Source organism: Marmota monax, unplaced genomic scaffold, assembly GCF_021218885.2.
Source record: "Marmota monax isolate L192 unplaced genomic scaffold, Marmota_monax_Labrador192_F-V1.1 WCK01_AAM20220418_F8-fsc00195, whole genome shotgun sequence".
Lineage (NCBI taxonomy): Eukaryota > Metazoa > Chordata > Mammalia > Rodentia > Sciuridae > Marmota > Marmota monax.
The window spans coordinates 2,954,930-2,979,701 of record NW_026691979.1 but is presented as its reverse complement, the minus strand read 5'-3'; the positions used below and the strand labels follow the sequence as shown (position 1 = coordinate 2,979,701).

At 50.3% G+C, this 24,772-nt stretch overlaps 1 protein-coding gene across 2 annotated transcripts; it reads right to left on the bottom strand.

Moving 5' to 3' along the window:
* Window positions 1-2,534: 2,534 nt before the first annotated feature.
* Window positions 2,535-24,348, bottom strand: Tdrp (testis development related protein). 2 transcript variants are annotated; one of them, XM_046446645.2, is made up of 4 exons: window positions 24,129-24,348; window positions 9,445-9,624; window positions 5,879-5,982; window positions 2,535-4,916 (listed from the first exon to the last, which is right to left on the bottom strand). In XM_046446645.2, exons 1-4 carry the CDS (start codon window positions 24,231-24,233, stop codon window positions 4,571-4,573), a joined length of 735 nt encoding a protein of 244 aa, XP_046302601.1. In that variant the 5' UTR covers window positions 24,234-24,348; the 3' UTR covers window positions 2,535-4,570. The 2 variants fall into 2 exon arrangements, with proteins under 2 accessions (XP_046302601.1, XP_046302610.1); XM_046446654.2 differs by lacking the exon at window positions 9,445-9,624 and having other exon boundaries at window positions 24,129-24,341.
* Window positions 24,349-24,772: the final 424 nt, after the last annotated feature.

Here is a 24,772-nt window from a genome sequence, read left to right as displayed (position 1 = left end):
AATAGCAGTTCTGTCCAGCCTGAGGTGGGCTGTGTCCCCCTCACCATCTGTTCTGCATGCTCGTGGGGTCGGACAGCAGCCCACAACCATGCAAAGAGATAGAGCACCCAGAGTTATGAGCAGAAACCCCGGCAGCCCCAGTGGTACAGAAGGTGTCCCTGCCATCACGTAACCAGTCACGGGTGGCTCATGAGCTATCCTGGGCCCCAGGTCTGGGGTGGGCACTCTCAGCAGTCACTGGGGACAGGTGGCACCACCTTCCTCCCGTGTATGGGGTCAGGGCCGTGGGTGAAACTGCAAAAGGTGTGGTCTAAGGGCAGGATGGGGACTTTGCACACAGAGCCCACAGCAGCTGGGCCTGAGGCTCATGGCTTTGAGAGGCCCTCAGGGTATCTGCATCTGCAGTGCCAAGTCCACTCTCCTAGCTACTCACCCTCACAAGCCCAATGTGGCCACCTGGCTTCATGGGGCTGCGGGTCCAGCCAGGAAGTTGATATTCCCCCTCTTGAAAATGGACAGGTATAATAAAAAGTAACACATCTGCTGAAGCCCCACTAGCGGGGGCAACTCCTGGTGGGAAAGACAGGGCTCTGGATGTGGAGACTGAGAACAGCCACAAGATCCCAGGACACTGTCAAAGGATCGCCTTGTGAACACCCCCAGCCTCCTGCGCAGCTCCCCAGAAGTACGCAATCTGCCGTCCCAGCCGAACAACCCAAACAACGGCCCTCGAGGCTGGTGCAAAGCTGCGGCGCCAGCCCTCGGCAGGGATCCAGCACATCTGCCTCCAGCTATTAGCCTTGAAAGGTCTTAACTCACAGAGCTGTTGGTTGTAGCTATTCAAGACCAACTCAAGGCAAGGAACACCACAGAGCACCCGGGATCGCACGGCCTCACCCACTCGGGGACACTGCTGTCTCCTCTCAGTCCTGAGCAGGTCCTGCTTCACACTCACGAAACCCCAGAGATGCTGCAGGCCCTTGGAGACTGGGCTCATGTCCAGGGCCTCATTCAAAGGACCAAGCTGATGGCCTGAGCACCATCAGCCATTCTCTCTGCTCCAGGTAATAATAAAGCTCAAATGAACCTTTCAGTAGCAACTTCATACTTTTCAGCAACTAGAAAACCACTCCATCACTTTCCCACTAGCTGGGAAAATAGTGTCTAGTGTCTGCCCCTGTGGGATTCTTCCTCTGCAGGAGGCACTCAGGTGCCAGAGGTGGTTTTTTCTCAGATACCTGTACCCCAGCTGCCCTGGGTGATTAATGAGTCCTATGGCCAGCGCCAGGGGAGAAAGCCCATCCCCGGGGGCTTGGGCAACATGCCAATAGACCCCAACAGCGAGGAGAGGGCTGGTCCCTGGAGGAGTGCCTGATGGGAAGCTGTGCAGCCTGGTTGGGCTCTGAGGAGCTAACCGTGATGGCTGAATCGCTTACCTGAAACGAACTGAACATCCCATCCAATCAGTACTCTGCAGTGTTGCCTCCATGGACCATAAACAGTCTCAGGATCATGCTGCCATACGGATCCCCAGGGTGCTGCTCTGGCCAATGCTAGACCGACCAGGTCGAGTGCTTCAACTCTCCGGCCCCACAATAAGCCAGGGTGGAGATGCGCCTGTTTAAACAGCCTAGGGACAGTCACGAGCATCGTTTCAAGAGCTGTTAGAGCTAGAAAGCCCATCCTGGCCTACTGCTCTCGTCTGGCTGCCCAGGTAGAGTGGGCTGGGGCTGGGCAAACAGGAGGGGGTCCAGGACACTCCCTCACCTGGTGGCAGGAAACAGCATGGCCAGGCACAGTCAGCATTTAGGACGGTGGGCAGTGTGGCAGGGCCAGGGGGAAGGGCCAGCTGCCGGAATCAGATCTGGTGAGGGTGCCAGTGTGGTCCTGTGCCTCTTGCCCAAAGTGCACGCCCCTGGAAACACAACACTGGGCCTCATCTGGGCGTCCAGCACTCACGGGAGTTGAACACGTCTACAAGAGGCCACTGTCTTCCACAGAAGATGTACTTCCAAGGATGGACACACCTTTCAAAATACAAATTAAAATGATGAGGTAAAATGTTGTACCACTGTTAAGTTGTCAAGAAGGTAAAACCTGCGCAAAGACCAGAAACACCAGCACCCAGCAAGTGCAGACAGATGCTGTGCTGAGCACCTGGTCACTCGGGACACCCAGAAAGCAGTTCAGATGTGCAAAAGACACATTAGTGGCTTCAGTTGGAACTCATTTATTTATGAAAACGTGTGTGAGATCCACAGGGTCAGGAAAGTGCCATTAGCTCTGCGGTCAGGTCACGTCATCAGAAGCTGATGCTGATAATCAGGCAAACTCACAAGGAAAGGAGACAGAAGCGTTGAGGAGTACCATTCCCTCCCCAAAGCCACTTGCGTTCCTGTCAGAACCACTGGGACCTGCAGAGACCACACGTCTCACCGCTGCCCGCGTGGGTGAACACAGCACAGCATGCTGCCAAGTGGCCCTTTCCAGAGAAACATCTCCCCCCAAAGCACACCAATAAATATTTACACCAAAAACCATAAACAATTATTTTAATCAGATACAACAGAGAAAAAAAGCCATTTTTACATTAATCTTTGTGGGTAAGAAAAGTTGGATTGACAGTGCATATTCCAATCACAGCAGTGTCAGCAAGGTACACAACAGGCACTTGGCATCTCAACACAGAGGCACAGCAGCCACCGCCACCTGGACTCCCAGGACTGCGATGCCCCCACACGCTCCAGAGACACAAACACAAGGGTACACCTGTGCACCACACAGAGGACTGGCCAAAGACAAGCTGGACCAGCTCCTGGCGTCATGTTTGCCTGGGTCCTCTCTTACCATCCTAGCAGGCGGTGTCCCAGGAAGTTCAGGTATCCACTGAACTCCACCTGCACAGCCCCTACTCTAAGACTTTGACCTGAGGGTGCCTGCACCTGTCTATCCAGCTACAGCACAAAAATTCTAATTCTCCTCTGCCTTATGAAACAGTCTCTAACAGATCAATTTTTATTTGAATAGCACTTAAGTATCTCCTCTTCTCAAAGCTCAGTAAGTAAACTTGTTCTTTTACTAAAAGTTGGATGGATGGATGGATGGATGGATGGATGGACTGATGGAAAGAGATTAATAGGTAGGCAGATGGATGTAGGGAGAGATGGACAGATGGAGAGAGAAATGGAGGGGTGGATGGCCATGGATGATAAAGGACCAACAGATGAATGGATCAAGTAAACTTGTTCTATCAAGAGTGCAGTTAGATGCTCTGACACACCACAGTGTGCTCAGCCGTGAGGCAAAGCTGGTTCTCCATGGACACACTAAATGGAACATCCAGGTACACGGAACAGCACAGAAACACACACTAAAAAACTCAAGGGCAGGATTTTTTTTTTTTTTTTGGCTTTGTTTTTCCAGGAAAGGAATGCACAGTGTAACTAGAAGCTTTTGTTTTTAATCAAAACAAAGAAAATTATTCCTAGCCTATCAGTTTCACCTAAGGTAGATATTTGTCCCACCCGACACTAAGGTCATCCTGACAAAGACACCTGATACAGGATCACACTGTTGAGGACGGTTAGCATGTCCAGAGACAGGCAAAGTGAGATGCTATCGAGTTAGCCAAAGTTACTCTTGTGAGGGAAACAAAACTTACAGACCTAACATCAATCACAGTATCTTGTGTTGAAAAACTAAACACCTGGGAATAATAGAAAATAGGCACTTCAGTGTCTTAAGTACAGTTTTTTACCTTTAAGTATAGTTTTTTCACCTTGCTCTATAATGAGCAAGGTCATGTTTTCCAAACAAAATTATTAAGTAGCTAAAATTAGCCTCATTTTATAGAATTTCCTAAATCTGTATACTAAGAGAACAGAAGGTTTGAAGAAAATAAAAAGCAATATATAAAAGTTCAAGAGTGGGCTGGGGATGCAGCTCAGCATGTGCAAGGTCTCGATTCCATCCCCAGGATTAAAAAAAAGAAAAGAAAAGAAATCAGGAGAAGTAAAAATAAGATCTCAAAGGAAAACCCACTGTCAGACCAGTGTGCATTCAAGGTGCTACCGTTTCACATCACATGTGTCCTCTGCATTTACAGCATTTGTTTACACCTCTTTTAAATTTGATAAGGGAAAGGTACAACTTGCATGTCAGAGGTTGACGTGACCTTTGGGAGACTCATCTCACCTTTTGGTGAAAAGAGGGTAGCAGGCCACCACGGGTCAGTCACAGCCCAAACACATGTCACATGCAAGGAAAAGGGTCAGGGTCCTTGGACAGATGACTGAGGACAGACTGTGCGTCATTACTGGGGTCAAACATCCAGTTCCCAGAGCATGGGCTGTGGCGGGTGGGCATTTCTACATAAGGCAACCAAGCACAGGCCCTGCCGGGTTCCCCAAGGGCACGAGCACAGGGTCTCCACATGGGAAGTGCAGGTACCCAGCAGTTTCCTGGCTTCGTGTGGGAAGGCTCGACAGCTGGATGGTGTGCTACAAGGCCACGCAGGCCAGCAAAACCTGGCTCGCACGGCAGCACAAGGCTGTGCACTGGGCACTACTACTCACTCCACCTCCTCCTGGGCATCTGCCAGGTGACCCTTGCTCTGCCGTCTGAGGCTGACCAACCTCCCCGCTGACCGGAGGCTCCACCTGGCACTGCTGGCTGAGCTGGTCAGGCTGCTGTACCTGGTGGAGCCCTTGTCCTCACCCTCCCAGCCCATCCAGAGCTGCTGGCTGTGCACGGAGTCCCCTGTGCCAGCTGCTGCATCCTCCAGAGCAAACTGTGGAGGTTCCCAGCCTTCAATCTCATCTGGTTTTCTGGACTGCATATTCTGCTTTAAAACCAAATTGTCCCAAAATCCAGCTTTCTTCTCTGTCTTCGATTCTTCCTTTAAACGTAAGTTAGATCTGCAGGAGAGAAAAAGAGTTACGTGTTGGTGATCCCGTCATCCCATAAATGCACTCATCTATGAAGCTGTTGCCTAGAAGTTTTAAATTGCCTAGAAACCTACCCTATGTGTGCAGGTTTGAATCTGTATCAAAATTAATAAGGAAATTTTGAAAAGCAGTTTCTCTCGCTGTAAGGAAGCTTGTAAAAGCCATTTAGGGTACCACCTGCAGAGGCAAAGTTTAGTCCAGACAAGATTTGAACCATCCAGACCAGGCAGAGTCGCAGGAAAATCCAGGGTCCAAACTAGGATGCCAGGCTCCTCAAGTAGCAAGCTACCTGAGCACCTGGGAGTTAAGAACACATCCTACAAAAGGAAAGAACGCCACAGGCCTCATTGCAGACGCGGGTCAGCAGGCCGCCCGTAGCGAGAGTGCAGTTCATGGGCCCAGTCAGGGCTCTGGCTCAAGAGCACCAGCACTCACAGTCCTGATGGCAGGCGGCCACTGAGGCCCACCAGCATGCGCCCTCCATCCCAGGGCTTCCCTGACAGCTGTGCCAGTGGCAGGTCCATCAGGCAGCCTGTGGCCTTGATTTTCAACTTTAAATGCACTTTTTAACGTTGTGAAATATTTATAGTAAAGTGGCAGTGATACATGAGTCTCAGTTTCTAAGACCTTTTAGTTTACAATTCAGCCTTTGCGTTTTCAATAGAGCTTTCCTTATTTTCTGAAAGTACCAAGAACCTCAAGCATGGCTGGACAGCCTTAAAGCCAACACACACCTGAACTGGAGATCTTTTCACCTTTCCATACCATTGCAGAATGCAACTCCTCTGTGCTCCAGGCAGAACCCCCCAGGCTCCACAAGCACAGTCAGGATGGCTGCTCGGGGCCTGCGGTCACACAGTGGTCACACAGCTGCTCCACTGCCCAGTGACTGCTGCCCAAGACGTGACCGCCTCCACACACAGGTGACTTACCCTTTAGACTTTGGAGATTTACATCTTTCAAGCAGATGTTGTTCATCGTCTTTATTAAACAGAGAAGTCACTTCTTTCCAACCTCGGAAACTTGCTCCCTGAACCTGAAGAAAGGTTAAGGGAAACATCAGATTGCTGCTGATGTCGACACTCATCATCTGAGTTTTCCTTAATGACAGGCAGGGTTTGGGAGATGCAGGGACATCACAGTGTGCTGACACAGGTGGGCCAGCCTGGGGCTCACCCACACATGTGGTATAGATGCTGCCCCAGTGCATGATGAACCCTGAAACAATGAGAAGGCACATACAGCGGCCACTTCAGCTGGTGACGTGGCTGCTCGTCAAGGTCATGGACACAGCCCACCTGCTGCACTTTGACACACCTGATGGATGCTGTGGGTGTGCTCACACCAGCATCACAGCGTGGAATGCACTGCCCTGGGGCTTGAGATGGTGACAATGTCACTAGGTTAGGAGATGCTTCAGCCCTGCTATCATCTCACTGGACACTGCAGCCTGCATGGATGGAAGCATTCACCACAGCATGAGGCTGCACTGTGGGGCCTGCGACCTGCTCTTCCACCTCGGCACACACCAGGTTTCTGCCAGTGGTGACTACGGTGTCGGCGTCCTGCCTACCTGTCCATCACCTGTGTCCCGCATGCATTCTCCTCCAGTCACATTTATAGGCTTGATGACGAGGCCTGTGTTTAGACACGGCTTTCACTGCAGGAAGAACTGGGTCTCTTTAGCCCTGGCAGCCAGAACCTGGAGACGAGCCCTGTCCGAGACTGCGAGCAGGATGCTCCTGGCCCCAGCACGTCTGCCCCACTTTTGGGCGTCAGCACCTGTGAGGGACAGTGGCCCTCACCCCAACCTCAAGTGCAGGCTTTGGAGAAAAAATAATATGTATTGGTTCTGAACAAAGGACTTCATGCAGTTTTCATTTCTGAAGTCAGATTATCTTACAATCAATGGCACCTTGGCTCCATAAAATACTAAAAGAACAAAGAATGGTATGCAGACAGACCAGCGTTTCCTGAAAATGTGGCTTTCTCCCATGGCTTAATACTTCCCTGTGCCCATCACTCCAGCTAAAGGACTGGCTTGGGGAGCAGGGTGTGTCATGGGGCAGCCTTGCTTCAAATACTTTGAAATGTTAAAAATGAAACAGAAATCAAGCTGCCCTGAAAACTGAATGTGGAGGCAGTGGAAAAAGGTGGTTCACTACAAAGTCCACTCTTGACCCTTGAGGCAGGCTGGGATGCAGGGTCCAGCACGCAACCCAGCGTGGGTGTGAGACATAGGGAGACCAACTAGGCACCATGGGATGGAGAACTGGGATGCCACTTCTCCCCAGCAGGGCAGACTCAGGCAGGCCTCCAACAACCCACTGTTGTTGAAGCTGCTCACGAGCACACTGCTGCCTCCTCCCAGAGAACCCAGACGTCACAAGCCAAGGAGAGATGGACTGCCTATCACACATTGGCAGGGCCCTGGCAGCAGCTGGTCCCCCTGCGCAGGGCTCAGGGCATGGTGTAGCTGCAGGCAGGACCCCATGGAGTCTGAATTCTCAACAACAGAGTGATAGACTATGCGACATCCAGACCAAGAGAAAGACAGAGCGCTAGACTGTGCGCCATCCAGACCAAGAGGAAGACAGAGCGCTAGACTGTGTGCCATCCAGACCAGGAAGAAGACAGAGTGCTAGACTGTGTGCCATCCAGACCAAGAGAAAGACAAAGAAATAGACTGTGCACCATCCAGACCAAGAGGAAGACAGAGCACTAGACTGTGTGCCATCCAGACCAAGAGGAAGACAGAGTAATAGACTGTACGCCATCTAGACCAAGAGGAAGACAGAGCGCTAGACTGTGCGCCATCCAGACCAGGAAGACAGAGCGCTAGACTGTGCGCCATCCAGACCAGGAAGAAGACAGAGCGCTAGACAGTGCGCCGTCCCGACCAGGAGGAGGATGGTCTGCAGCCACCACAAGCCCAGCTCCATGTGAAGAAGCATCTCTTCCCTGGAGTTGTGACCCAGAGAGTGACACTGTTCCTGTGAGCACTGTGAGGCCCTCGTCATGTGACCAAAGCAGCAGCTACAGAGGAGGCTGGCTGAATGCAAGATTTGGGGAGGTTGTTCATCGCCACCTCAGTGTCCCCTGTCCAAATGCCACAGGGCACACACCTACCAGCACATGGACAGTGGCTCCCGCGGCTCCCTGCTGCACACAGATCTCACTCCCCACCCAAGCATCCTAATGGGCCCTCCCCCGCAACCTCTCCTGGCACCTCCACAAAAATCAACAGGAAAGGAGAGGAACTGGAATTTATTTCTTTTGGGGACCGGGGATTGAACCAGGGGTACTCAACCACTGAATGATATACCGAGCCCTTTTATATATTTTATTTAGGACAGAGTCTTGCTAAGTTGCTGAGGCTGGCTTTGAACTCACGATCCTCCTCCTCCCCAGCCTGTCGAGACACTGGGATCATAGGTGTGCACCACCATGCCCAGCTGGAATTTAAATTACTGCCTTGAATATGGCAAATCCAGAAACATGGGCCAGGAGCAGTGACACACACCTGTAATCCCAGTGGCTCAGGAGGCTGAGGCAGGAGGGTCGCAAGTTCAAAGCCAGCCTCAGCAATGGCAAGGAGCTAAGCAACTCAGTGAGACCCTGTCTCTAAGTAAAATACAATATAGTACTGGGGATTTGGCTCAGAGATTGAGTTCAATCCCTTGTCGCCACCCCCACCCCCCAAAAAAAGAAACCCAGAAGCACAATCCTGGGGGTGGGGGTAGGCTCTGACCTGGCTATAGAATCCACGTTGACTCAGTGCCTGAGGGTGGCCAGGGCACTGCTCCTGTCCACCTGCCGAGGTCACCAAGCTGGAGACTCTCCATGAACAGGCTTCCCCAAAACCCTGGGTTCTACACATGCAAAGTGGGCCACCGCACTTTCAGATGCCACAGAGCGCATCAGCAACCACTGGACCAAGCCACCCCCAAGACCAGACTTCCACCTCCATCTCCTGCATCCTGCTGGCTTCCTTATCCTTGCACATATACTCCTGGAGGGTTAACAAAACCCTCATTTGTAGCGTTTCAGTCTCTCACACAAACCTTCCACAAGTCCTGGGACTTTGGGAACCTTGCATCCCCTGGCCCCTCCTTATGGGGATCCTCTCCGATGAACTGAAGCTGTTTCCACCAAAACAGGCAGAGTTCGCAGCAGCCCTGTGCCGTCAAATCCTTCCAGACTCAAGCATTTGTCAAAGTTCATTAAATGTATACATTTCAACTAGACCTGGGTGGTAAGAGGCACCGGCTCAGGACCTGGGGCTGAGGCCTGTTCTGAGAGCCACTTTCTATTCCTGTCCCTGGGAGCTGGTGTCAGTACCCTACTGGACTCACATCTGCAGCAGGAGCAGACCACAATGGCCAGGAGGCTGGACACGGAGAGGATGCTGCAGAGCAGCACAGGCCCTGGCAGCACGTCCTAGAGAGGATGGGCAGGCAGCCAGCACCCCGCCGCCCCCCGAGACCCGCAGGCTTACCCACGCGTGACTGCTCAGACATACAGGACACCACACGAGCATCAGGCTGCTGCTGGCTGGCCTTCCCATGGGCAGCGTAGATCCAGGCCGAGGGTCCTTGAGCACCGCGACTTCGCATGACCAGAGCGCCCCTACAGGTCCATTCCTGGGCTCTGGCAGGAGCCACCACGCCCGTCTCACCTAGGGACACGCAGCCTGGGCCTGGCGTCCTGCAGCCCTGCAGTACCCTTTGGTTGTGTGCCTGGCCGGGCGTCCCCTGAGAGAGCCCCAGAGCTGAGGCCCCACCCACGAGGCAGCACCGAGGTCCCAGTGACCACACAACAGGCAAAGCGGGGAGCGCGCAGGGGCCTGTCCTCCCCTTGTGCTGCAGTAGGGGCAGGCTGCGAGCCCACATGGCATTCCTCCACAGGGAGGGCACGTCCCGCTGGTGCCAGGGCTGAAGGTCCAGAGGACACAATCGGTCCTTGCGTGCGCAGGACCTTGGGCACTGGGGACGGGCACTGTTTAGGGTATGGCGTGGAACTCTCCTCTCCCAAGAGCTCTGTCCCTCAAGAGCCACTCTTGGGAAGGTCACAAACCGAAACACCTCTGGGGAGCAGGGCAAAAAACTTCTTCAAAACTAGAGAAAAAGTGACAGCTGAAAACAGAAGTAGCCGGGGTGTGGAACCCAAGAAGGGAGCCACAGAAACGAGGAGATACCTTCCAGCTCCGAGCACCACCCCAGTGGGCCCAGGTCCATGGGGAAAGCCTCGTCATCCAGTTCACCTGAACCTCCCTGTGGGGGGGGTGTGTGTCTGCACAGTGTGCAGAGCCCAGCTGCCCAGCCGGCACCCAGGGCGCCTACCCTGGGGACATCCCAGAAGGTTTTAAACCAACTCTGCCACCCTGGGCCTCCCAGCCAGATGGTCATGTGCCATCCTTCACTGTCAGTTCAGCACAGAACGTCAAAATGTCCCCATGTCACTTAAACACCACGATAAGGTATCATTTACACTTTCTCCTATTTTCCTGAGATACAAAACTAGCTTAAACTACTAGTCCAAGTGAAAACCGGTGAGACCCCAGGCTGCGCAGTACAGCCCCTGTTCTCACAGGCCATCGAGCACAGTTTCACCAGGCTAGAAAAGGGAAAGACTGCATGTGACAGAGGAAAATACCATTTCAATGAGGCAGACAAAGGAAACAGAATACCAAGTACCTCTGACACACAAACGAGTGAGCAGGAAATCAGGACAATCACCCTCTGGTCAGCCTGCATGCCTGCTCTGTCCAGGTGCCCAGAATTTCAATGTTTCAGTAATAGTAACTTTATATATCCACTTTTTAAAATTTACTGTTACTTAGCTTTCCAATACTGTGACAAAATCCCTGACAACAGTTTAAAAGAAGGAAAGGTTTATTTTGGCTCACAGTTTCAGGGATTTCAGTCCAGTTATCTGTTGTTTCTGGGCCTTTCTGAGGCAGAATGTCATGGTGGGGAGCACTTGATGGAGCAAAGAGAGAGGAAGGGCTGGGGACAGGTTGTCCCCTTCAAGGACATGCCCTCACAACCCTCCCTCCAACTGAGCCTACCTCCTAAACTTCCTCACCTCCCGAGCCCCACAGATGAAGAACCATCAACGGATTCCTCAAGAGGAGATCAGAGTCCTCAGGATTCAGTCACCTGGCAAAGGCTGACCTGGGGACACAGCCCTTGACAGCCCAGGCTGACCCTCAGTTCATGGGCAGGGAGAAAACTTAGTCATGCATGCCACTTTTCTCCTAGGAAACGCGGTTCCCGGGGCCTGGGAGCCATGCTGGTGTGAGGCCCGTGCAGAGGGTGCACGGCAGCCCTCCCAGAGCTCTCTTTCCAGGTTCAGGTACACGACGATGGAGTCCGGAAACACTAAATGGAGATACCCAGAAGCGATCCATGTTTTGAACTATGCTCCACTCTGAGCAGCAGTGGAGTCTCACACCCGCTCTGGCCCACCTGGGCGTGAACCTTCCTCTGCTCTGTGCACTCTACCTGCAGGCCGGTCATTGAGCACCCGGGATCATCAGCTGGACGGCCCTGTGTTCACGCCATCCTTATTTAGTCAACAGTGACCCACAGTGCAACAACACTGACGCTGCCCGTTTCACGACAGCTCCTCGTTACACCTACTGGACGGTGTCACAAGTGAAGCTGTCAACCTCTTACTGTGCCTAACTTGAACACTGAGCCTCCTCAGAGGCATGGACAGAAACAGGCAGTTGACACCATCTGGGCCTCTGCTGGACATCAGGAGGTCTCAGAGAGGATGAGCACCTACTGAAGGATGCTGGCCCCAGGGGTCACAGGCACACAGCCTGCCTCTGGGTGGGAACAAGAGCAGCATGCAGACAGCAGGACACACAGCCCATGGCCCACGTCCTGCAGGAACCTGCCACACCTCCAGAACATTCCTGAACAGGGCTGGCATTCTGGCTAAAGGGAGGGACTGGGACTGGGATGTGCCCTGAAGCTTGTTCATCAGGAGGACAGCAGTAGCACCGTCTGTGCTGTGTGCTCTGGTGAGGGAGTGAAGCCAGCCACCCCATGGCCACTCCCCTTGGCAGCACCCTGAGCCACCACAGTGCTGCTCTTCCTGCATTGCTCATGGGAATGACAGTCACCACAAGACAGTGTGTAAGCCACAGACAGGCAGCGCCATCACGGGCACCAGGCTGGGTTAATCAGGAGAGAGGCAGAGACCTGGTTTGCCTCTAGCCATTCTGAACTCTGGAACTCAGATAATCTTAAACACTCAAGGTATTGAAAAACTGGTAATTCTGGAGAAATTCAGCATCTAGGTCAACTGTGAAACCAAAGCCAGGCCTTTTATCAGCCTGGAGGATCTGGTGACAGGGGAACTGAGGATGAGGCTGTGGCCAACTCACAAGCCCTGAGCTGAAAGGCTCAGAGAACATGGTCACTCAACAGATCCCAGGGGCCACTTGCCCCAGGCAGAAGGGCTGAGCCCCCAGGCCTGCTACTATTGCCAGAGGACCACTGAAACCAGATGTAGACCTCAAGGCACGCCCTGCCCTGAGTGACTCCATGGTGTGTAGAACAGCAGTCCTCAGGATGCACCTGCCCTAGTGACTCCATGGTGTGTAGAACAGCAGTCCTCAGGCTGCACCTGTCCTGGGTGAACATCGGGTGGTTGGCCCTGCTCACCCACTCTGTGACCTCCTAGAAATCACAGAGCACCTCCCCAGCCCAAATGTCACCAACACACACACACACTGACAGTTGCTGTGTGGACCCCTGATGAAGGACATGCACAGGATGGCCCTCCTCCCACTCTCTCCCCTCTGGTCCACATCCTCTGCGGCACACATTTACCAACCTCTCAGCTGAGACACTGTGAAATCTCTCTCGGATTAAACCTTGCGAGCACACGGAGGCATCAGGGCTGCCTGCTCATCCAGAGGTCTGAGAGCCAAGGACTGGGCTAGGTGTCACAGCATGGTGCTCGGGAGGAAGGCAGAACATAAAGCAGAAACAAGATCTTCGTCTGTTCCTTTCTACTTAAGTAAAACCAGACAGTAAGCTGTTGTCACTTCTTGTGATAAAGCATGTCCCTCAGGACTGTATGAGGCAAAAAAAACACTGCAGAGGATGAGAAGAAACCCAGACTTGGAAAAGATATTTGCAAGAGATATCTTACTGAGAACTGCTATCAAAAATACACAAAGAACACTTCTAGAACAGCCTGACCAGCTATCTCCATGGAAGAGAGAGACAGATGCAAGTCAGCACATGTGGTGTGGAACACAGACAGGTAAGGTGCACTGCACACCCGTCACGGCCAGACTCCAGACACAAACAGCACCACGTGCTGACGAGAAAACAGGGCAGCAGGCGCTCTCATCCACTGCAGCGGGAATGCAAAATGACACATGTACCCTGGAAGACAGTCTGTCCATTCCTTACAACCCAGCAGGCATGTTCCCTGCTACTTACTCAAAAGCCCTGAAAAGCTGACATGTGTCCACACTAAAACCAGCACACAGACGTGTATATAGGCTTTTCTCATCACTGCCAAAACTCCAGAGCAACCAAGATGCCCTTCAGTGGGTGAGTGGGTACGTAAGCTGTGGTACATCCAGATAACAGGTAGTGCTCAGTGATTAAAAAAAAAAAAATGAACCATCAACCATAAAAAGAGGCCACGTAAGAAACCAACGCACACTGCTAAGTCCAAGAAGCCATTCCAAAAGGCCGCTCACTGTGGTGCCAAGTACATCACACCCCTCAAAGGTGAAACCCAGAGCCAGTGCAAAGGTCAGTGGTTGCCAGGGATGGAGGAAGCCAGGATGAACACGGTATTCAGCAGGGAATCTGTCTCTGTGATACCACGATGGTGGACACTGCCGTCGCACATCTGCCCCACACACAGACTGCAGAACACAGAAGAGGTCCCTCATGTCAACTGTGTACTCCGGGTGATGATGAATTCCACAGGTTCATTGACTCAGAAATGCACCTCTCTGTGCAGATGTTGGTACAGGAGATGGTGTGAGAACCGGGGATGTACAGGAAATCTCTGTACCTTTCACTTAATCTTGCTGTAAACCCAAAAGTGCTCTAAAAAGTAATCTACTGAAAAAGGAGAAGACAATAGAATTGCTTAATAATACCAAAAAAATTAATAATAAACATGCTAAGGCAGATGTATTTTCTCAAGTCTAAAATAAAAATCAATTTACATTACCCAGTAATTCATGGATTATAAAACTTTACTAAGTAAAGTTGTGGAAGTAAAATGAAAACATAAAGAAACACTATACAGGTGGAAAACCCGATAAGCCCCAAACACAGACACGATTTACAACGAAAAGTGGCACAGACAAAGGGAAAAGGCTCATTTCAAAATGGATTTAAGATAACTGGTTATTCTGAGAGAAAACACAGATCCATTTCATTGTGACAAAATAATTCCATACAGATTAAACTTATTTCTTTTAAATGAAGCCACAAGAAACTGGAAGACTGGGAAGGAATACTTATCCAAGCCCTAAAGCAAAGGTCAGGGGGAGACCGGGGTATTTCATCACTTTTTAAAAGTTTTAAGTCATTCACATAATTATCTTAATAAAGTCTAATTTGAAATCCATACAAATAGATCAAAATTCAGCATGTGGTAAAATGAAAACAAAATTTAGTATTTATCCTTGGCTCGGCCAAGTTCCCCAAACCACTGGAACTTACTGTCTGCTAATATGGTGACTCACGGAACAGGACCTAGATGGCTTCGGCAAGAAGACTGGTCACCTGGAAAACGCACCCCACCCTCAGAGGCTGGAACTTGCCCCCAAACACCCACCACTGGCCCTGAACTGCAGGGGGAGAGGGGCTGGAGACAAGCTCCACCACCAACGGCCCCAGTTGTCATCAATAATGGTAGGACACGGGACCTCCAGTAAAAAGGGCCCCACCCACCACAGAGGTTGTCAACCAACCTCTGTTTCTAAGAGTTTGATTACTTTCAATACCACACTAGTAGAGTCATGCTTTATCTATCTTCTATTATTGGCTTAATTCGCCAAGCACAACGTCCCAAGGTGAATCCATGTAATAGCATAAGACAAGATTTCCTTCTTTTTTTAACACGGAATAATATTCCACCATTCATAGAGCTCACATTTGCTTTACCCATGGCACCATCCATAGACATTTAGATTGTTTTCACCTCCTGGCTATTGTGAATAGTGCTGCAATGAATGTGGGCAAGCAAATATCTCATTGTGATCTGGTTCTCATTTCTTTAGGATATACACCCCAAAGAAGGATGGCTAGATCATATAGTAATTCAATTTTAAATTTTAGAGGAACTGCCACCATTTTCCAAAGTAGCTACCTCCTGTTATATAGTCATCAATAGTGTATGAGTGTCCTATTTTCCCATATCCTCCTATACTGGACATTTTTCTGGCTTTCTTTCTTTCCAGTGGCCACACCAACAAGTGTGAAGTAATCTCTCATGGCTTTGACTTGCATTTCCCTGAGAACTGGTCATGAATATCTTATGTGCTTATAGGGCACTTGTATATCTTCTTTAAATGTATCTTTCCCATTTTTAATCCATTTGTTTTTTCATTGTTGCACAAGTTCTTTGCACATTAAATATTAACCGTTTATCAGACATATGGTTGAGAAATACTGATCCCATTCAGAAGGCTGCCTCTGTGCCCTGCTGCTTGTTTTGACATGGTTTCACATACCTATTTCTTCCTGTCACATCCAACACCAATGCTGATCAATAAGTGCTCATGCAATTATTTGCAAACGTGCAGAATAGCAAAAAAATCTGAGTTATCCAATGGGCTCCTTCCTGGCCGGGGTTAAACAAGGGTGATGTTCTACCTTCATGTTTCAGTCCTTGCTGGCACTCCTGTGGGTGCTTGCTGCCCACAGAGCTGTGGCCAGCAAGGGGAACAGCTGGACTCCAGCAGCTGCGTGTTTCACTTGTCTTCTCCCAAGTCATCTACATTCTGGACTGGAAACTTCACGACAGAAAAGACCGTGAAGCAGGCTGTGCCCCGATGCCAAGAGCAGAGCCAGGCACATGCTGGTGCCAGGCACCTGTGAGATGAGTGGACGAGGACATCCTGCCCTAGGGCAGAGCTGGCCTCTTTCGTGCTGGTCGAGCGGAGGCACCAGACCTGGGGAAGAGGGGAGGACGGTCGCCTGCTCAGACTCCTCTCCTGGGTGAGCGGACAACACCTGCTGATGGGGTTGTTTATTGGACACGTGGTACAGCTCAGCAGAAGAGCCCTAGTCCATTTCCCATGGATGAGTTATTCAGAGGAGGGAAGAGGAGTAAAGAGAAGAAAGAGGAGACTTGAGGTCACTCCCGTCAGGGGCAGAGCAGTGCTGCTGTCCCTTAGATGCATAGTATAGTGTTTTCTAGTCGCCTCATCAAAATGTTAAAAGTTCTGATGCAAAATTTCAGATCAGTATTTTCAAAGTATAATTACATAAATATGTAAACTATAAAAATCTGTTCATGAGATATGCATTGTACTTTTTTCATGCTTGGTCTTAGATATGTGGTATTTTACATTTATCGGCGCATTTTACATTTAATTTCAGTGCTAAATTTCCATCAGAAATACTTGATCAGTATTTAAGGGTTATAAAATTCACAGCTGTAAAAGTAGATTGTTTTATCTGAGTTGTTACAAAAATCCTGAAAAGTTTTCCAATAACTGAAATTAAATATCTGCTTTTAAATTGAAATTTAAATAATTAAAAACTCAGCTCCATGAGTCCTGTTTCAGATTCTTTTTTTCTTTTCTTAAAATGCTTCTCAGTTGTAGTCGACACCATACCTGTATTTTATTTATTTACTTATTTATAAGTGGTGCTGAGGATAGAACCTAGGGCCTCGCCTGTGCTAGGCGAGTGCTCCACCACTGAGCCACAGCCCCGTTTCAGGTTCTTAATAGCTAGTTTTAGCTAAAGGCAACGGAACCGGAAAGCACAGCTCTAGAATCTTCCTGTAGGTGCAGGTCTGCTCTTCAGGGAGGCCGTGGCGCCTTGGAGGCCTTGTGGTGCCCTGTGCAGTGAGCGCCTGTGGAAGCCAGTTTTAAACGTGGGAGTTGGAGCTTAAAACCCAGGTCACTGCTGGTCTTCCCTGGACTCCGTGGCCTGGAGGAGGGCCTTCTCGGTGCCTGTGGGCACTGCCTCACACCCTACGGGCTCACCGTGCCACGGCAGGCCTCCCGGAGCGCTCTGTCCACAGCTGTCCTCTGCCCTCAGGGACCACTCGGGAGGACGGCCAGCTCTGCTGTGGCTGAGGAGTGGGGCTCAGGGCAACAGCCTCAGGGGTGGAAACTGAAAGGCGGAAGCCTGAGAGGATTTTCACCTGTGATTTCAGGTGAATCAACATCCAGACAGAGAGCACAGACCATGAACACAGCTGTCTTCTGTCGGCTACAGGCAGACGGAACTCTCCATGCTCATTCTGTCAGCTGGTGGATCCCACAGGCGGCTGGAGCAGGCACATACCCTGCAGTCTCCGCTCCCCCTGTGGCTCTCTGCAGGTGCAGGGAGGGAGCAGTTACTTCCAAACACCAGAAGCAGGAAGGGTATCAAATTTAATGTAAGGAGGGCCCAGGGCTCTAGGGGAAAGGGCCCCATGATTCCAGGATTCCTTGTGTGAGCTCTTTAATGAATAAGTGTCTATTAAAGAAAGAAAATGAAGCTTTAGCTCTCGAATTTTCTCCCTGGGAATACAGTATTCTGTTCAAAACTGGAAGATGTTAATCAGTTCTAACATCTGAGAGAGAGTCTGGTGCTCTGTGACCCCTGTACCGTGTGTGCTGTGAGCATGGCTCAGCAGAGGTCTGTTAGTGACTGGACTGAGGGTGCTGGTGCTGCCCCATGGAGGGCCTGCTGTCTGCTGTCGTCTGTTACGGCAGAGTCTTGTGGTGGCCCTGCAAGGTAGGTGCAGTTGATCTTCACTGTTCAAGGATTTCGTGATTGATCTACTTGAAGAAATTTCCCTCAGATAAGTGAAAGGACAAGACTAGAATGTGCTCCTAAAGGTCCTCAAAAGAGGACTATTAAAAAAAAAGAAATCTGTATATCCATACAAGGAAACACTACTGTTGAAGACTAAATGTTAGTGTCCTTCCAAAATTCACCTTTTGAAGCCCTATTCCCAGAGGATGGTGTGTGGGGATAGCCTGAGGACAGTCATCAGTGTCAAAGAGGTCATGAGATAAGTGTCCTCACAAAGAGGCCAGAGCCTGCTCTCCTCCACATGAAGGCCAATGGGAAGGCCAACAGGAGCAGATATGCCAGCACTTTGATCTCAAACTTGCAGCCTCCAGAACTATGGAGAGTGCCACTTCACCTCCGGTGTATCCCACTTGCTACAGCAGAGGAAATGGACTGAGACAAGCACACAACATCTAAACACAGAAAATGCACCTGGAAGAACAAGGACCCTCTTTCTGCACTGGTTAGGAAAGATCGCCACTCGCTGCTGAGTGGGAAAGCCGGGGGTGACGTCTACACAACATGTGGCCTTCTGACAGGAGAGGGCGCACTTTTGCTGGAACTATGTTAGTTAGCTACAGAAGCAGAGGCCAGGAGGGTGCACAGGCACATCTGAGCTTCAGGGCCTCTTTCCACTGTGCCATCCCTTGGAAAGACGCCAGTGGTGGCTGGCTGGGCCTAGGTGATGGCATTCCTTCCTTCCCAAAGACCATCAGCTGAGCGAGCTCCAGAAGAGCAGAGGAGGGTGCTGGGGGATCAACTCAGACTCCCTCATTCTCTTCATCTTCAAACCTGATTCTGAAACTCCTGAAACAGTCTTTGACTCCTTTCTTTCTCTTTTCTTCCCCCATCCCTTCTGGCAATGCCTATAGAATACGTCTAACCCTTTAAGTATTTTTAACATGAAAATATGTCAAAAATTCCCCATGGTTTGTTTGTGAAGGCCCCAACTTACAGCTGACCAAGTCCGCCTGCAGTCAGCTCAGCTGCATGAACCCATGGAGACCCCCAGTGCTGGGTCTTCTCCACTCTCTGCTAACACTCTCAGGGGGAGGATCAAAACAAGGCCCAGCCCCTCAATATGCCCAATCAAATACATTTTGGCATATCCATCCAAAAACATCTACCACCACACAGTCTTGAAAATTCACCTCTTTTCAGCTGGCGATGCTAAAATGGAGTCCTCCATGAGACACGTACTGTTAAGGGGACGATCTGAGGACAGAGAGGTGCCTGTGACGGGAAGGCAAATGTGTGTCCTTACATATGCATCTGTAAAGCTGCATAAAGATTCCATGATACACAAAAACATTAACAATGCACCCCTGAGGACAGGGGGAAGAAGTTCCGTAACAACTAGTATCCAAAGGGGTTTTGCCACGTGTTTTAGTGACCTACTTAAGTAAAGATGAAACTCATTAAAACACACTCCTTCTTGTTGAATGACAACAACGAGTGATTCTCCTTATCAACCTGCTTATTTTAATCAAAATATTTGTGTGTTTATGACCAAACAGGTCAATGGCCTAAAGAGAATCACAGGGTAATTTACTCTTCACCATGTTAAAACTACTTTAGTAAAGTGTCCCTTGATCCAAGTAGTAAGTTTGAGCACCTCATATTTGAACTTATTAGAACTCAACATTTAGCTATTTTTTTTCTTTAATGCACACATACAGATTATAGCTTTGTGGACCTGATTTTCAAGGAAGCTGACAGAACAGGCATGAATGTAAACTAATACCTTTTTAATATCAGTGTACTCTCAACCTGCATGTTGAAAGCACAAAAGGACTGAGAACATCTTTCTACTGAGACAACAAATTTAGCAGACTCCTTCAATACTACATGCATTTTTTTTTTTGCTACTCTAAAACCTTTTATTGATGAAACGAGTGATCAATTGCAGTACTATCAATACTATTCACATATTAGTTTCTGCTTCTCTCAAATTTAAATAAATTTGTAGGCAGCAGTTTTATGATAGACTTGTCATGACTTTTAAAATTTAATTCTAAGAGAAGTTAGCTTTGGATAAAGACCAATCCTCCTGAAGAAATAAAAGTATGAAGGACCTGCCACAATTAACAAATATTTTCTCTACTGTTCTTTTTTTTAATATGACAGCAGAATGCATTAAAATTATTACACACATAGAGCACAATTTTTCATATCTCTGGTTGTATACACAGTATTTACATACCAATTCGTGTCTTCATACCTGTACTTTGGATAGTACTGAATGTTTTTCCAACATACTGACCATCCTTAATAAAGTATCAAAAAAGCACAGTCTACACTCACTACTAGAAGACAACAGGAGAAAACCTAGAAGACTATGGTATGGCACAAGTTTTTAGATGCAACACCAAGGTGCAATCCATGAAAGAATTGAAAAGTTGAACCTCATTTAAATTAAAAACTTCTGCTCTACAAAAGGCACTGTCAAGAGAATTAGAATAAAAGCCAGAGACTGGAATACTTGCAGACACATCTGAAAACAGATTGTTATACAAAACATACAAAGAACTCTTAAAACTCTAAAAATGAGGCCAAGACATTAAAAAACACCTCCCCAAAGAAGATATGCTGATGGTAAGTAAGCATGTGAAAAGAGGCTGCATATTTTATTTCACAGGGGAAATGCAGATTAAAAAAACAATGAGACACCACTGCACACCAATAAAAATGGCCCCAAATCCAAACACTGGCAACACCAAATGCTGGAGAGGATGTGGAGCAGCAGGAACTCTCTCTCACTCACTGCTGCTAGGAATGCCAAATGGTGAGCTGCTTTGGTAGGAGTAGAGCAGTCTCACAAAACTACCCACACTCATACCAAGAAAGCGCATCCTTGGCATTTACCCAAACCAACTGAAAACTCATGTTCTAACACACACACACACACACACACACACACACACTACTCACACGGATGTTTATAGCACTCTTACTCATAATAGCCAAAACTTGAAAGCAAGCAAGTAGGTGCATGAATGAATAAACTGTGGTAGTCAGGCACAGTGACACACACCTGTAATCCCAGCTTCTCAGAGGGAAACTGAGGCAGGAAGACTGCAAGTTTCAGGCCAGCCTGGGCAACTGAGATCTTTTCTCACATAAAAAAAAATTTTTTTAAAGGACTGAGGATGTAGCTCAGAAGTAGAGTGCCCTGTGCTCAATTCCCAATGCCATAATAAAGAAAAATGATCAAAACTGGTACATCCACAAAATGGAGTATTATCCAGCACTAAAAAGAAATGAGCTATTGATCCATAAAAAGACATGAAGGAATCTTGAATGCATATTATTGAGTGAAAGAAGTCAATGTAAAAAGGCCACATACTCTCAAAAAGTAATTTCTCTAATACACGTTCTGATAGTGACCATATTCAAATGCAACAGTCACCTGCAACTCCTGTAAGGTGGGAATGACATAAACCTGCTAATGGCAGACATGCTGGGAAAGGCAAAATGCTGAAGACAGGGGGTGGTCAGGGGTCCCAGGGGATAGGGGGGCAGGAGGAAGGAGTAGGCAGAGCCCAGAGGGCTTGTGGGAGAGTGCACCTACTCTGTAGGATACTACAGAGGTGGTTCCATGTCATACGCAGACATCGGTCCAAACCCACAGGAAGGCACACCAAGCATGCACTTCAGCGCTGGGTTGACTTCAGGTACAGAGGACATGTGGTTGCTCTGGTGCCAGGAGCCAGGAGTTTGGAGGGAGGTGGGGGGTGGGGGGGTGGCATGGGAAGTTTCTGTGCTTCCCACATGAATTTGCTTAGTATCTCAAATTGCATACCTAAAAAATAAAGTATATTAAAATAAAATTTTTTTGAAACCCACACAGAGAGTACAAATGACAATTCTGTAAACTAAAGATCAGAAAGAGCTTTTAACAAATGTGTTGCCTATGATTGAATCTAAGTAGAGGCTCTGTGGGTGTTCGATCTCCTATTTTTTTCTACCTTTTCTGTATGTTAGAAACTGTTCAAAATGAAAGCATAAGAGGAAAAACAATGGTTTTAGTGTTCATTAAGAGATCTGGAGGCAGAACATAGGAAGGTTCCGCTGAATTGGTTCCGACTCCATGTGGAAACAGCCCTGCTCATCTTGGAGCATCATTAGGTACTCACAGCTTCTTCAGATACTTCTGTAACCACATATAAGTCCTCGTCATAGTACTTAAGAAAATAGATGCTGTTTAGACCAACTGAAAAATTTTAAGCCTTAAAAAACTAAAGGTAGAGCTGGAAGTGTATCTCTCTCTGGGTAGAGCACTTGCCTAGCAATGCTACAGGCCCTCCCTGGGCTTACCTCCAGCACTGTAATGAAATAACAAAATAAGTAAAATATACATAAGCACTAATACTATCAAAAGGTGACTTTTCAAAGAGAAATTCTGATAGTAACCATATCTTAATGTTTTAAGAGAATCAGCTGTGGGCTGGGGATATGGCTCAAGCGGTAGCACGGCCGCCTGGCGTGCGCCGAGCGCTGGGTTCGATCCTCAGCACCACATAAAAATAAAATAAAGATGCTGTGTCCACCAAAAACAAAAAAATAAATATTAAAAAATTCTCTCTCTCTCTCTCTCTCTCTCTAAAAAGAGAGAGAGAGAGAGAGAGAGAGAGAGAGAGAATCAGCTGTGCTCAGCAATGCCACCTATAATCCCAGTGACCCTGGAGGCTGAGGCAGCCTCGGCAGCAACTCAGTGAAACCAGTCTCAAAAAAACTTATAAGGGCTGGAGGTGTTGGTCACTAGTAACACACCACTGACCAACACCTCCAACCCTTCATTCAATCCCCAGTACCAGAAGGAGAAAGAAACCAACTCCAATTTCTGTGAGCTGGGAATGGTAATGAACTCCTGTAAAAAAAATCATAAGATGAAACAACTTGTCTCAGAGTTCTTCTACTCCAATTGTGAAAGAAAAGATCTGTAAATCATCATCGGCTTTCATAAAAGCTGCTCAAAATTTAACACAAAAAGAAATTTAGGTAGCAGGGCATGGTGGCTACTCCCTGAGGCCGATGCACCAGAATCACAAGTTCCAGGCCAAGCCTGGACGATTTAGGGAAACCCTGGTGCAAAAATATAAAACAAAAAGAGCTGGAGAGGGGCGAGCCATAGCTCCAGGGCAGACTGCGCGCCTAGCACGTGCGACACTGGGTTTGCTCCACATGAAAATAAACAGGATAAAGGCATGCTGCACGTCCGTAAGTGCGGAAAAAAAAGCTGGAGATATGGCTTAGTGGCAGAGGGCAGCCCTGGATACAATCCCTAGTACCACAGAGAGAGAATAAAAAGGGGGCGGAGGGAAGAAGGAAGGAAGAAATTGTAAGGAAAAGAAGGAAGAAAAGGGAGGGAGGGAGGCAAGCTGGGTTTCCGACCTAAATTTCATGGCACACGAAAAAAAGGTGGGGGAGGATTATGAATGATACAGGATGCACCTGTGATTCTTTTTAATTAAAAAATTCCAGACATTCCAAACATCTCTCTACATTTGTCAAGCAAATGCCTTTCAAACTTCAGAAAATCCAAGGTTCAAAGGAAACACGCGTTATGCAAACACTTAGCCCCCGGACCCTCTAGCGCCCCACCAGAGGTCCCTGGCGCCGTGAGTCAGGGCTTCTCCGCTCTTCCACCAGGAACGGGCAGCACCTGGCCGGGAGACGTGCACCTTCGCAGGAATGTGAAGGGCAGCGCGACCGCCAGCCCGGGCAGTGCTCTGCCGTGCGCCCTGCCGCCGCCGGCTCCGGGAGCTGGCAGACACGTTGGGGGCTCTCGGGAGCCCCGGCCACCCGCGGGGCCCTGGCCACGCCGTCTACTGACCACACGCGGGGCCCACGCGGCGAGAAGCACCCCGCGGCCCGGGACGAGCTTCGCGGCAAGTTCCCCTCACGCTCGGGATCCTAACCAGCCGCAGCCCCCCACGAGCGCGACCCCCGTCCCCCACCCGCCCCTCACGGCGGACCCTCCCTCTCCCGCGCCCTCCTCACCTGTGGGCCCGCAGCTCCACCCGCTCCCTGGGCGCCGCGGCCTCGCCGGCGCCCCCAGCCCAGCCGCACCCCACCCGCACCCCACCAGCGCGCCCCGGCCCACCCGCACCCCGCCGGCGCCCCCAGCCCACCCGCACCCCACCCGCACCCCACCTGCGCGCCTCACCTGCGCCGGGGCCGCGGCTGTCCCCGACCGCGGCGCCGCCCCCAGGCAGTCCTCCTCTTCCGCGGGCTCATCCAGAAGCACCCGGCTCCGGCTCAGCTTCCACATCGCGGGCGGCTCCGACCTGGTCCGTCCGCGCCACCGCCCCTCCCCGAGCCCGGCTGACGCGCTCCCTGCGGCTCCTGCGGACGCCGGCCGGTGGCCGGGCGGGGCCGGGCGGGCGGGCGGCCCAACCCCCCGCCCCGGCCCTCCAGGCCCACCCCCCGGCCCCCCCCCGGCCACCCCCCCACACACCCCGCCCTCCGGCCACCCCCCGGGCCTACCTGCCCGGCCACCCCCGCCCGGCCTCCCGGCCCACCCCCCGGCCACCCCCACCGGCCAAACCCCTCCGCCCCGGCCCCCGGCCACCCCCCCACACCCCCGCCCCCGGCCACCCCCCGCCCCGGCCCTCCCGGCCCACCCCCCCGGCCACCCCCCACCCGGCCAAACCCCTCCGCCCCCGGCCCCCCCGGCCAGCCCCCGCCCCACCTGGCCCCCAGGTCCACCGAGCCCGCCCGCTCTCCAGGGCCTTCCTGCTCCCCGGTGACTCTCCCCTCACCGCCCCCACGGGCCACGCCGACCCCAGCCCCCGTCGTGCCCGACTCCCC

Coding starts and splice junctions, on each gene's coding strand:
- Tdrp (XM_046446645.2), bottom strand. CDS start 24,233: ATGTGGAAGCTGAGCCGGAGCCGGGTGCTTCTGGATGAGCCCGCGGAA. Junction 9,625..24,128: donor CAGCCGCGGCCCCGGCGCAG/GTGAGGCGCGCA, acceptor GCGTGTCCCTAG/GTGAGACGGGCGTGGTGGCT. Junction 4,917..5,878: donor AAATCTCCAAAGTCTAAAGG/GTAAGTCACCTG, acceptor TCTCTCCTGCAG/ATCTAACTTACGTTTAAAGG.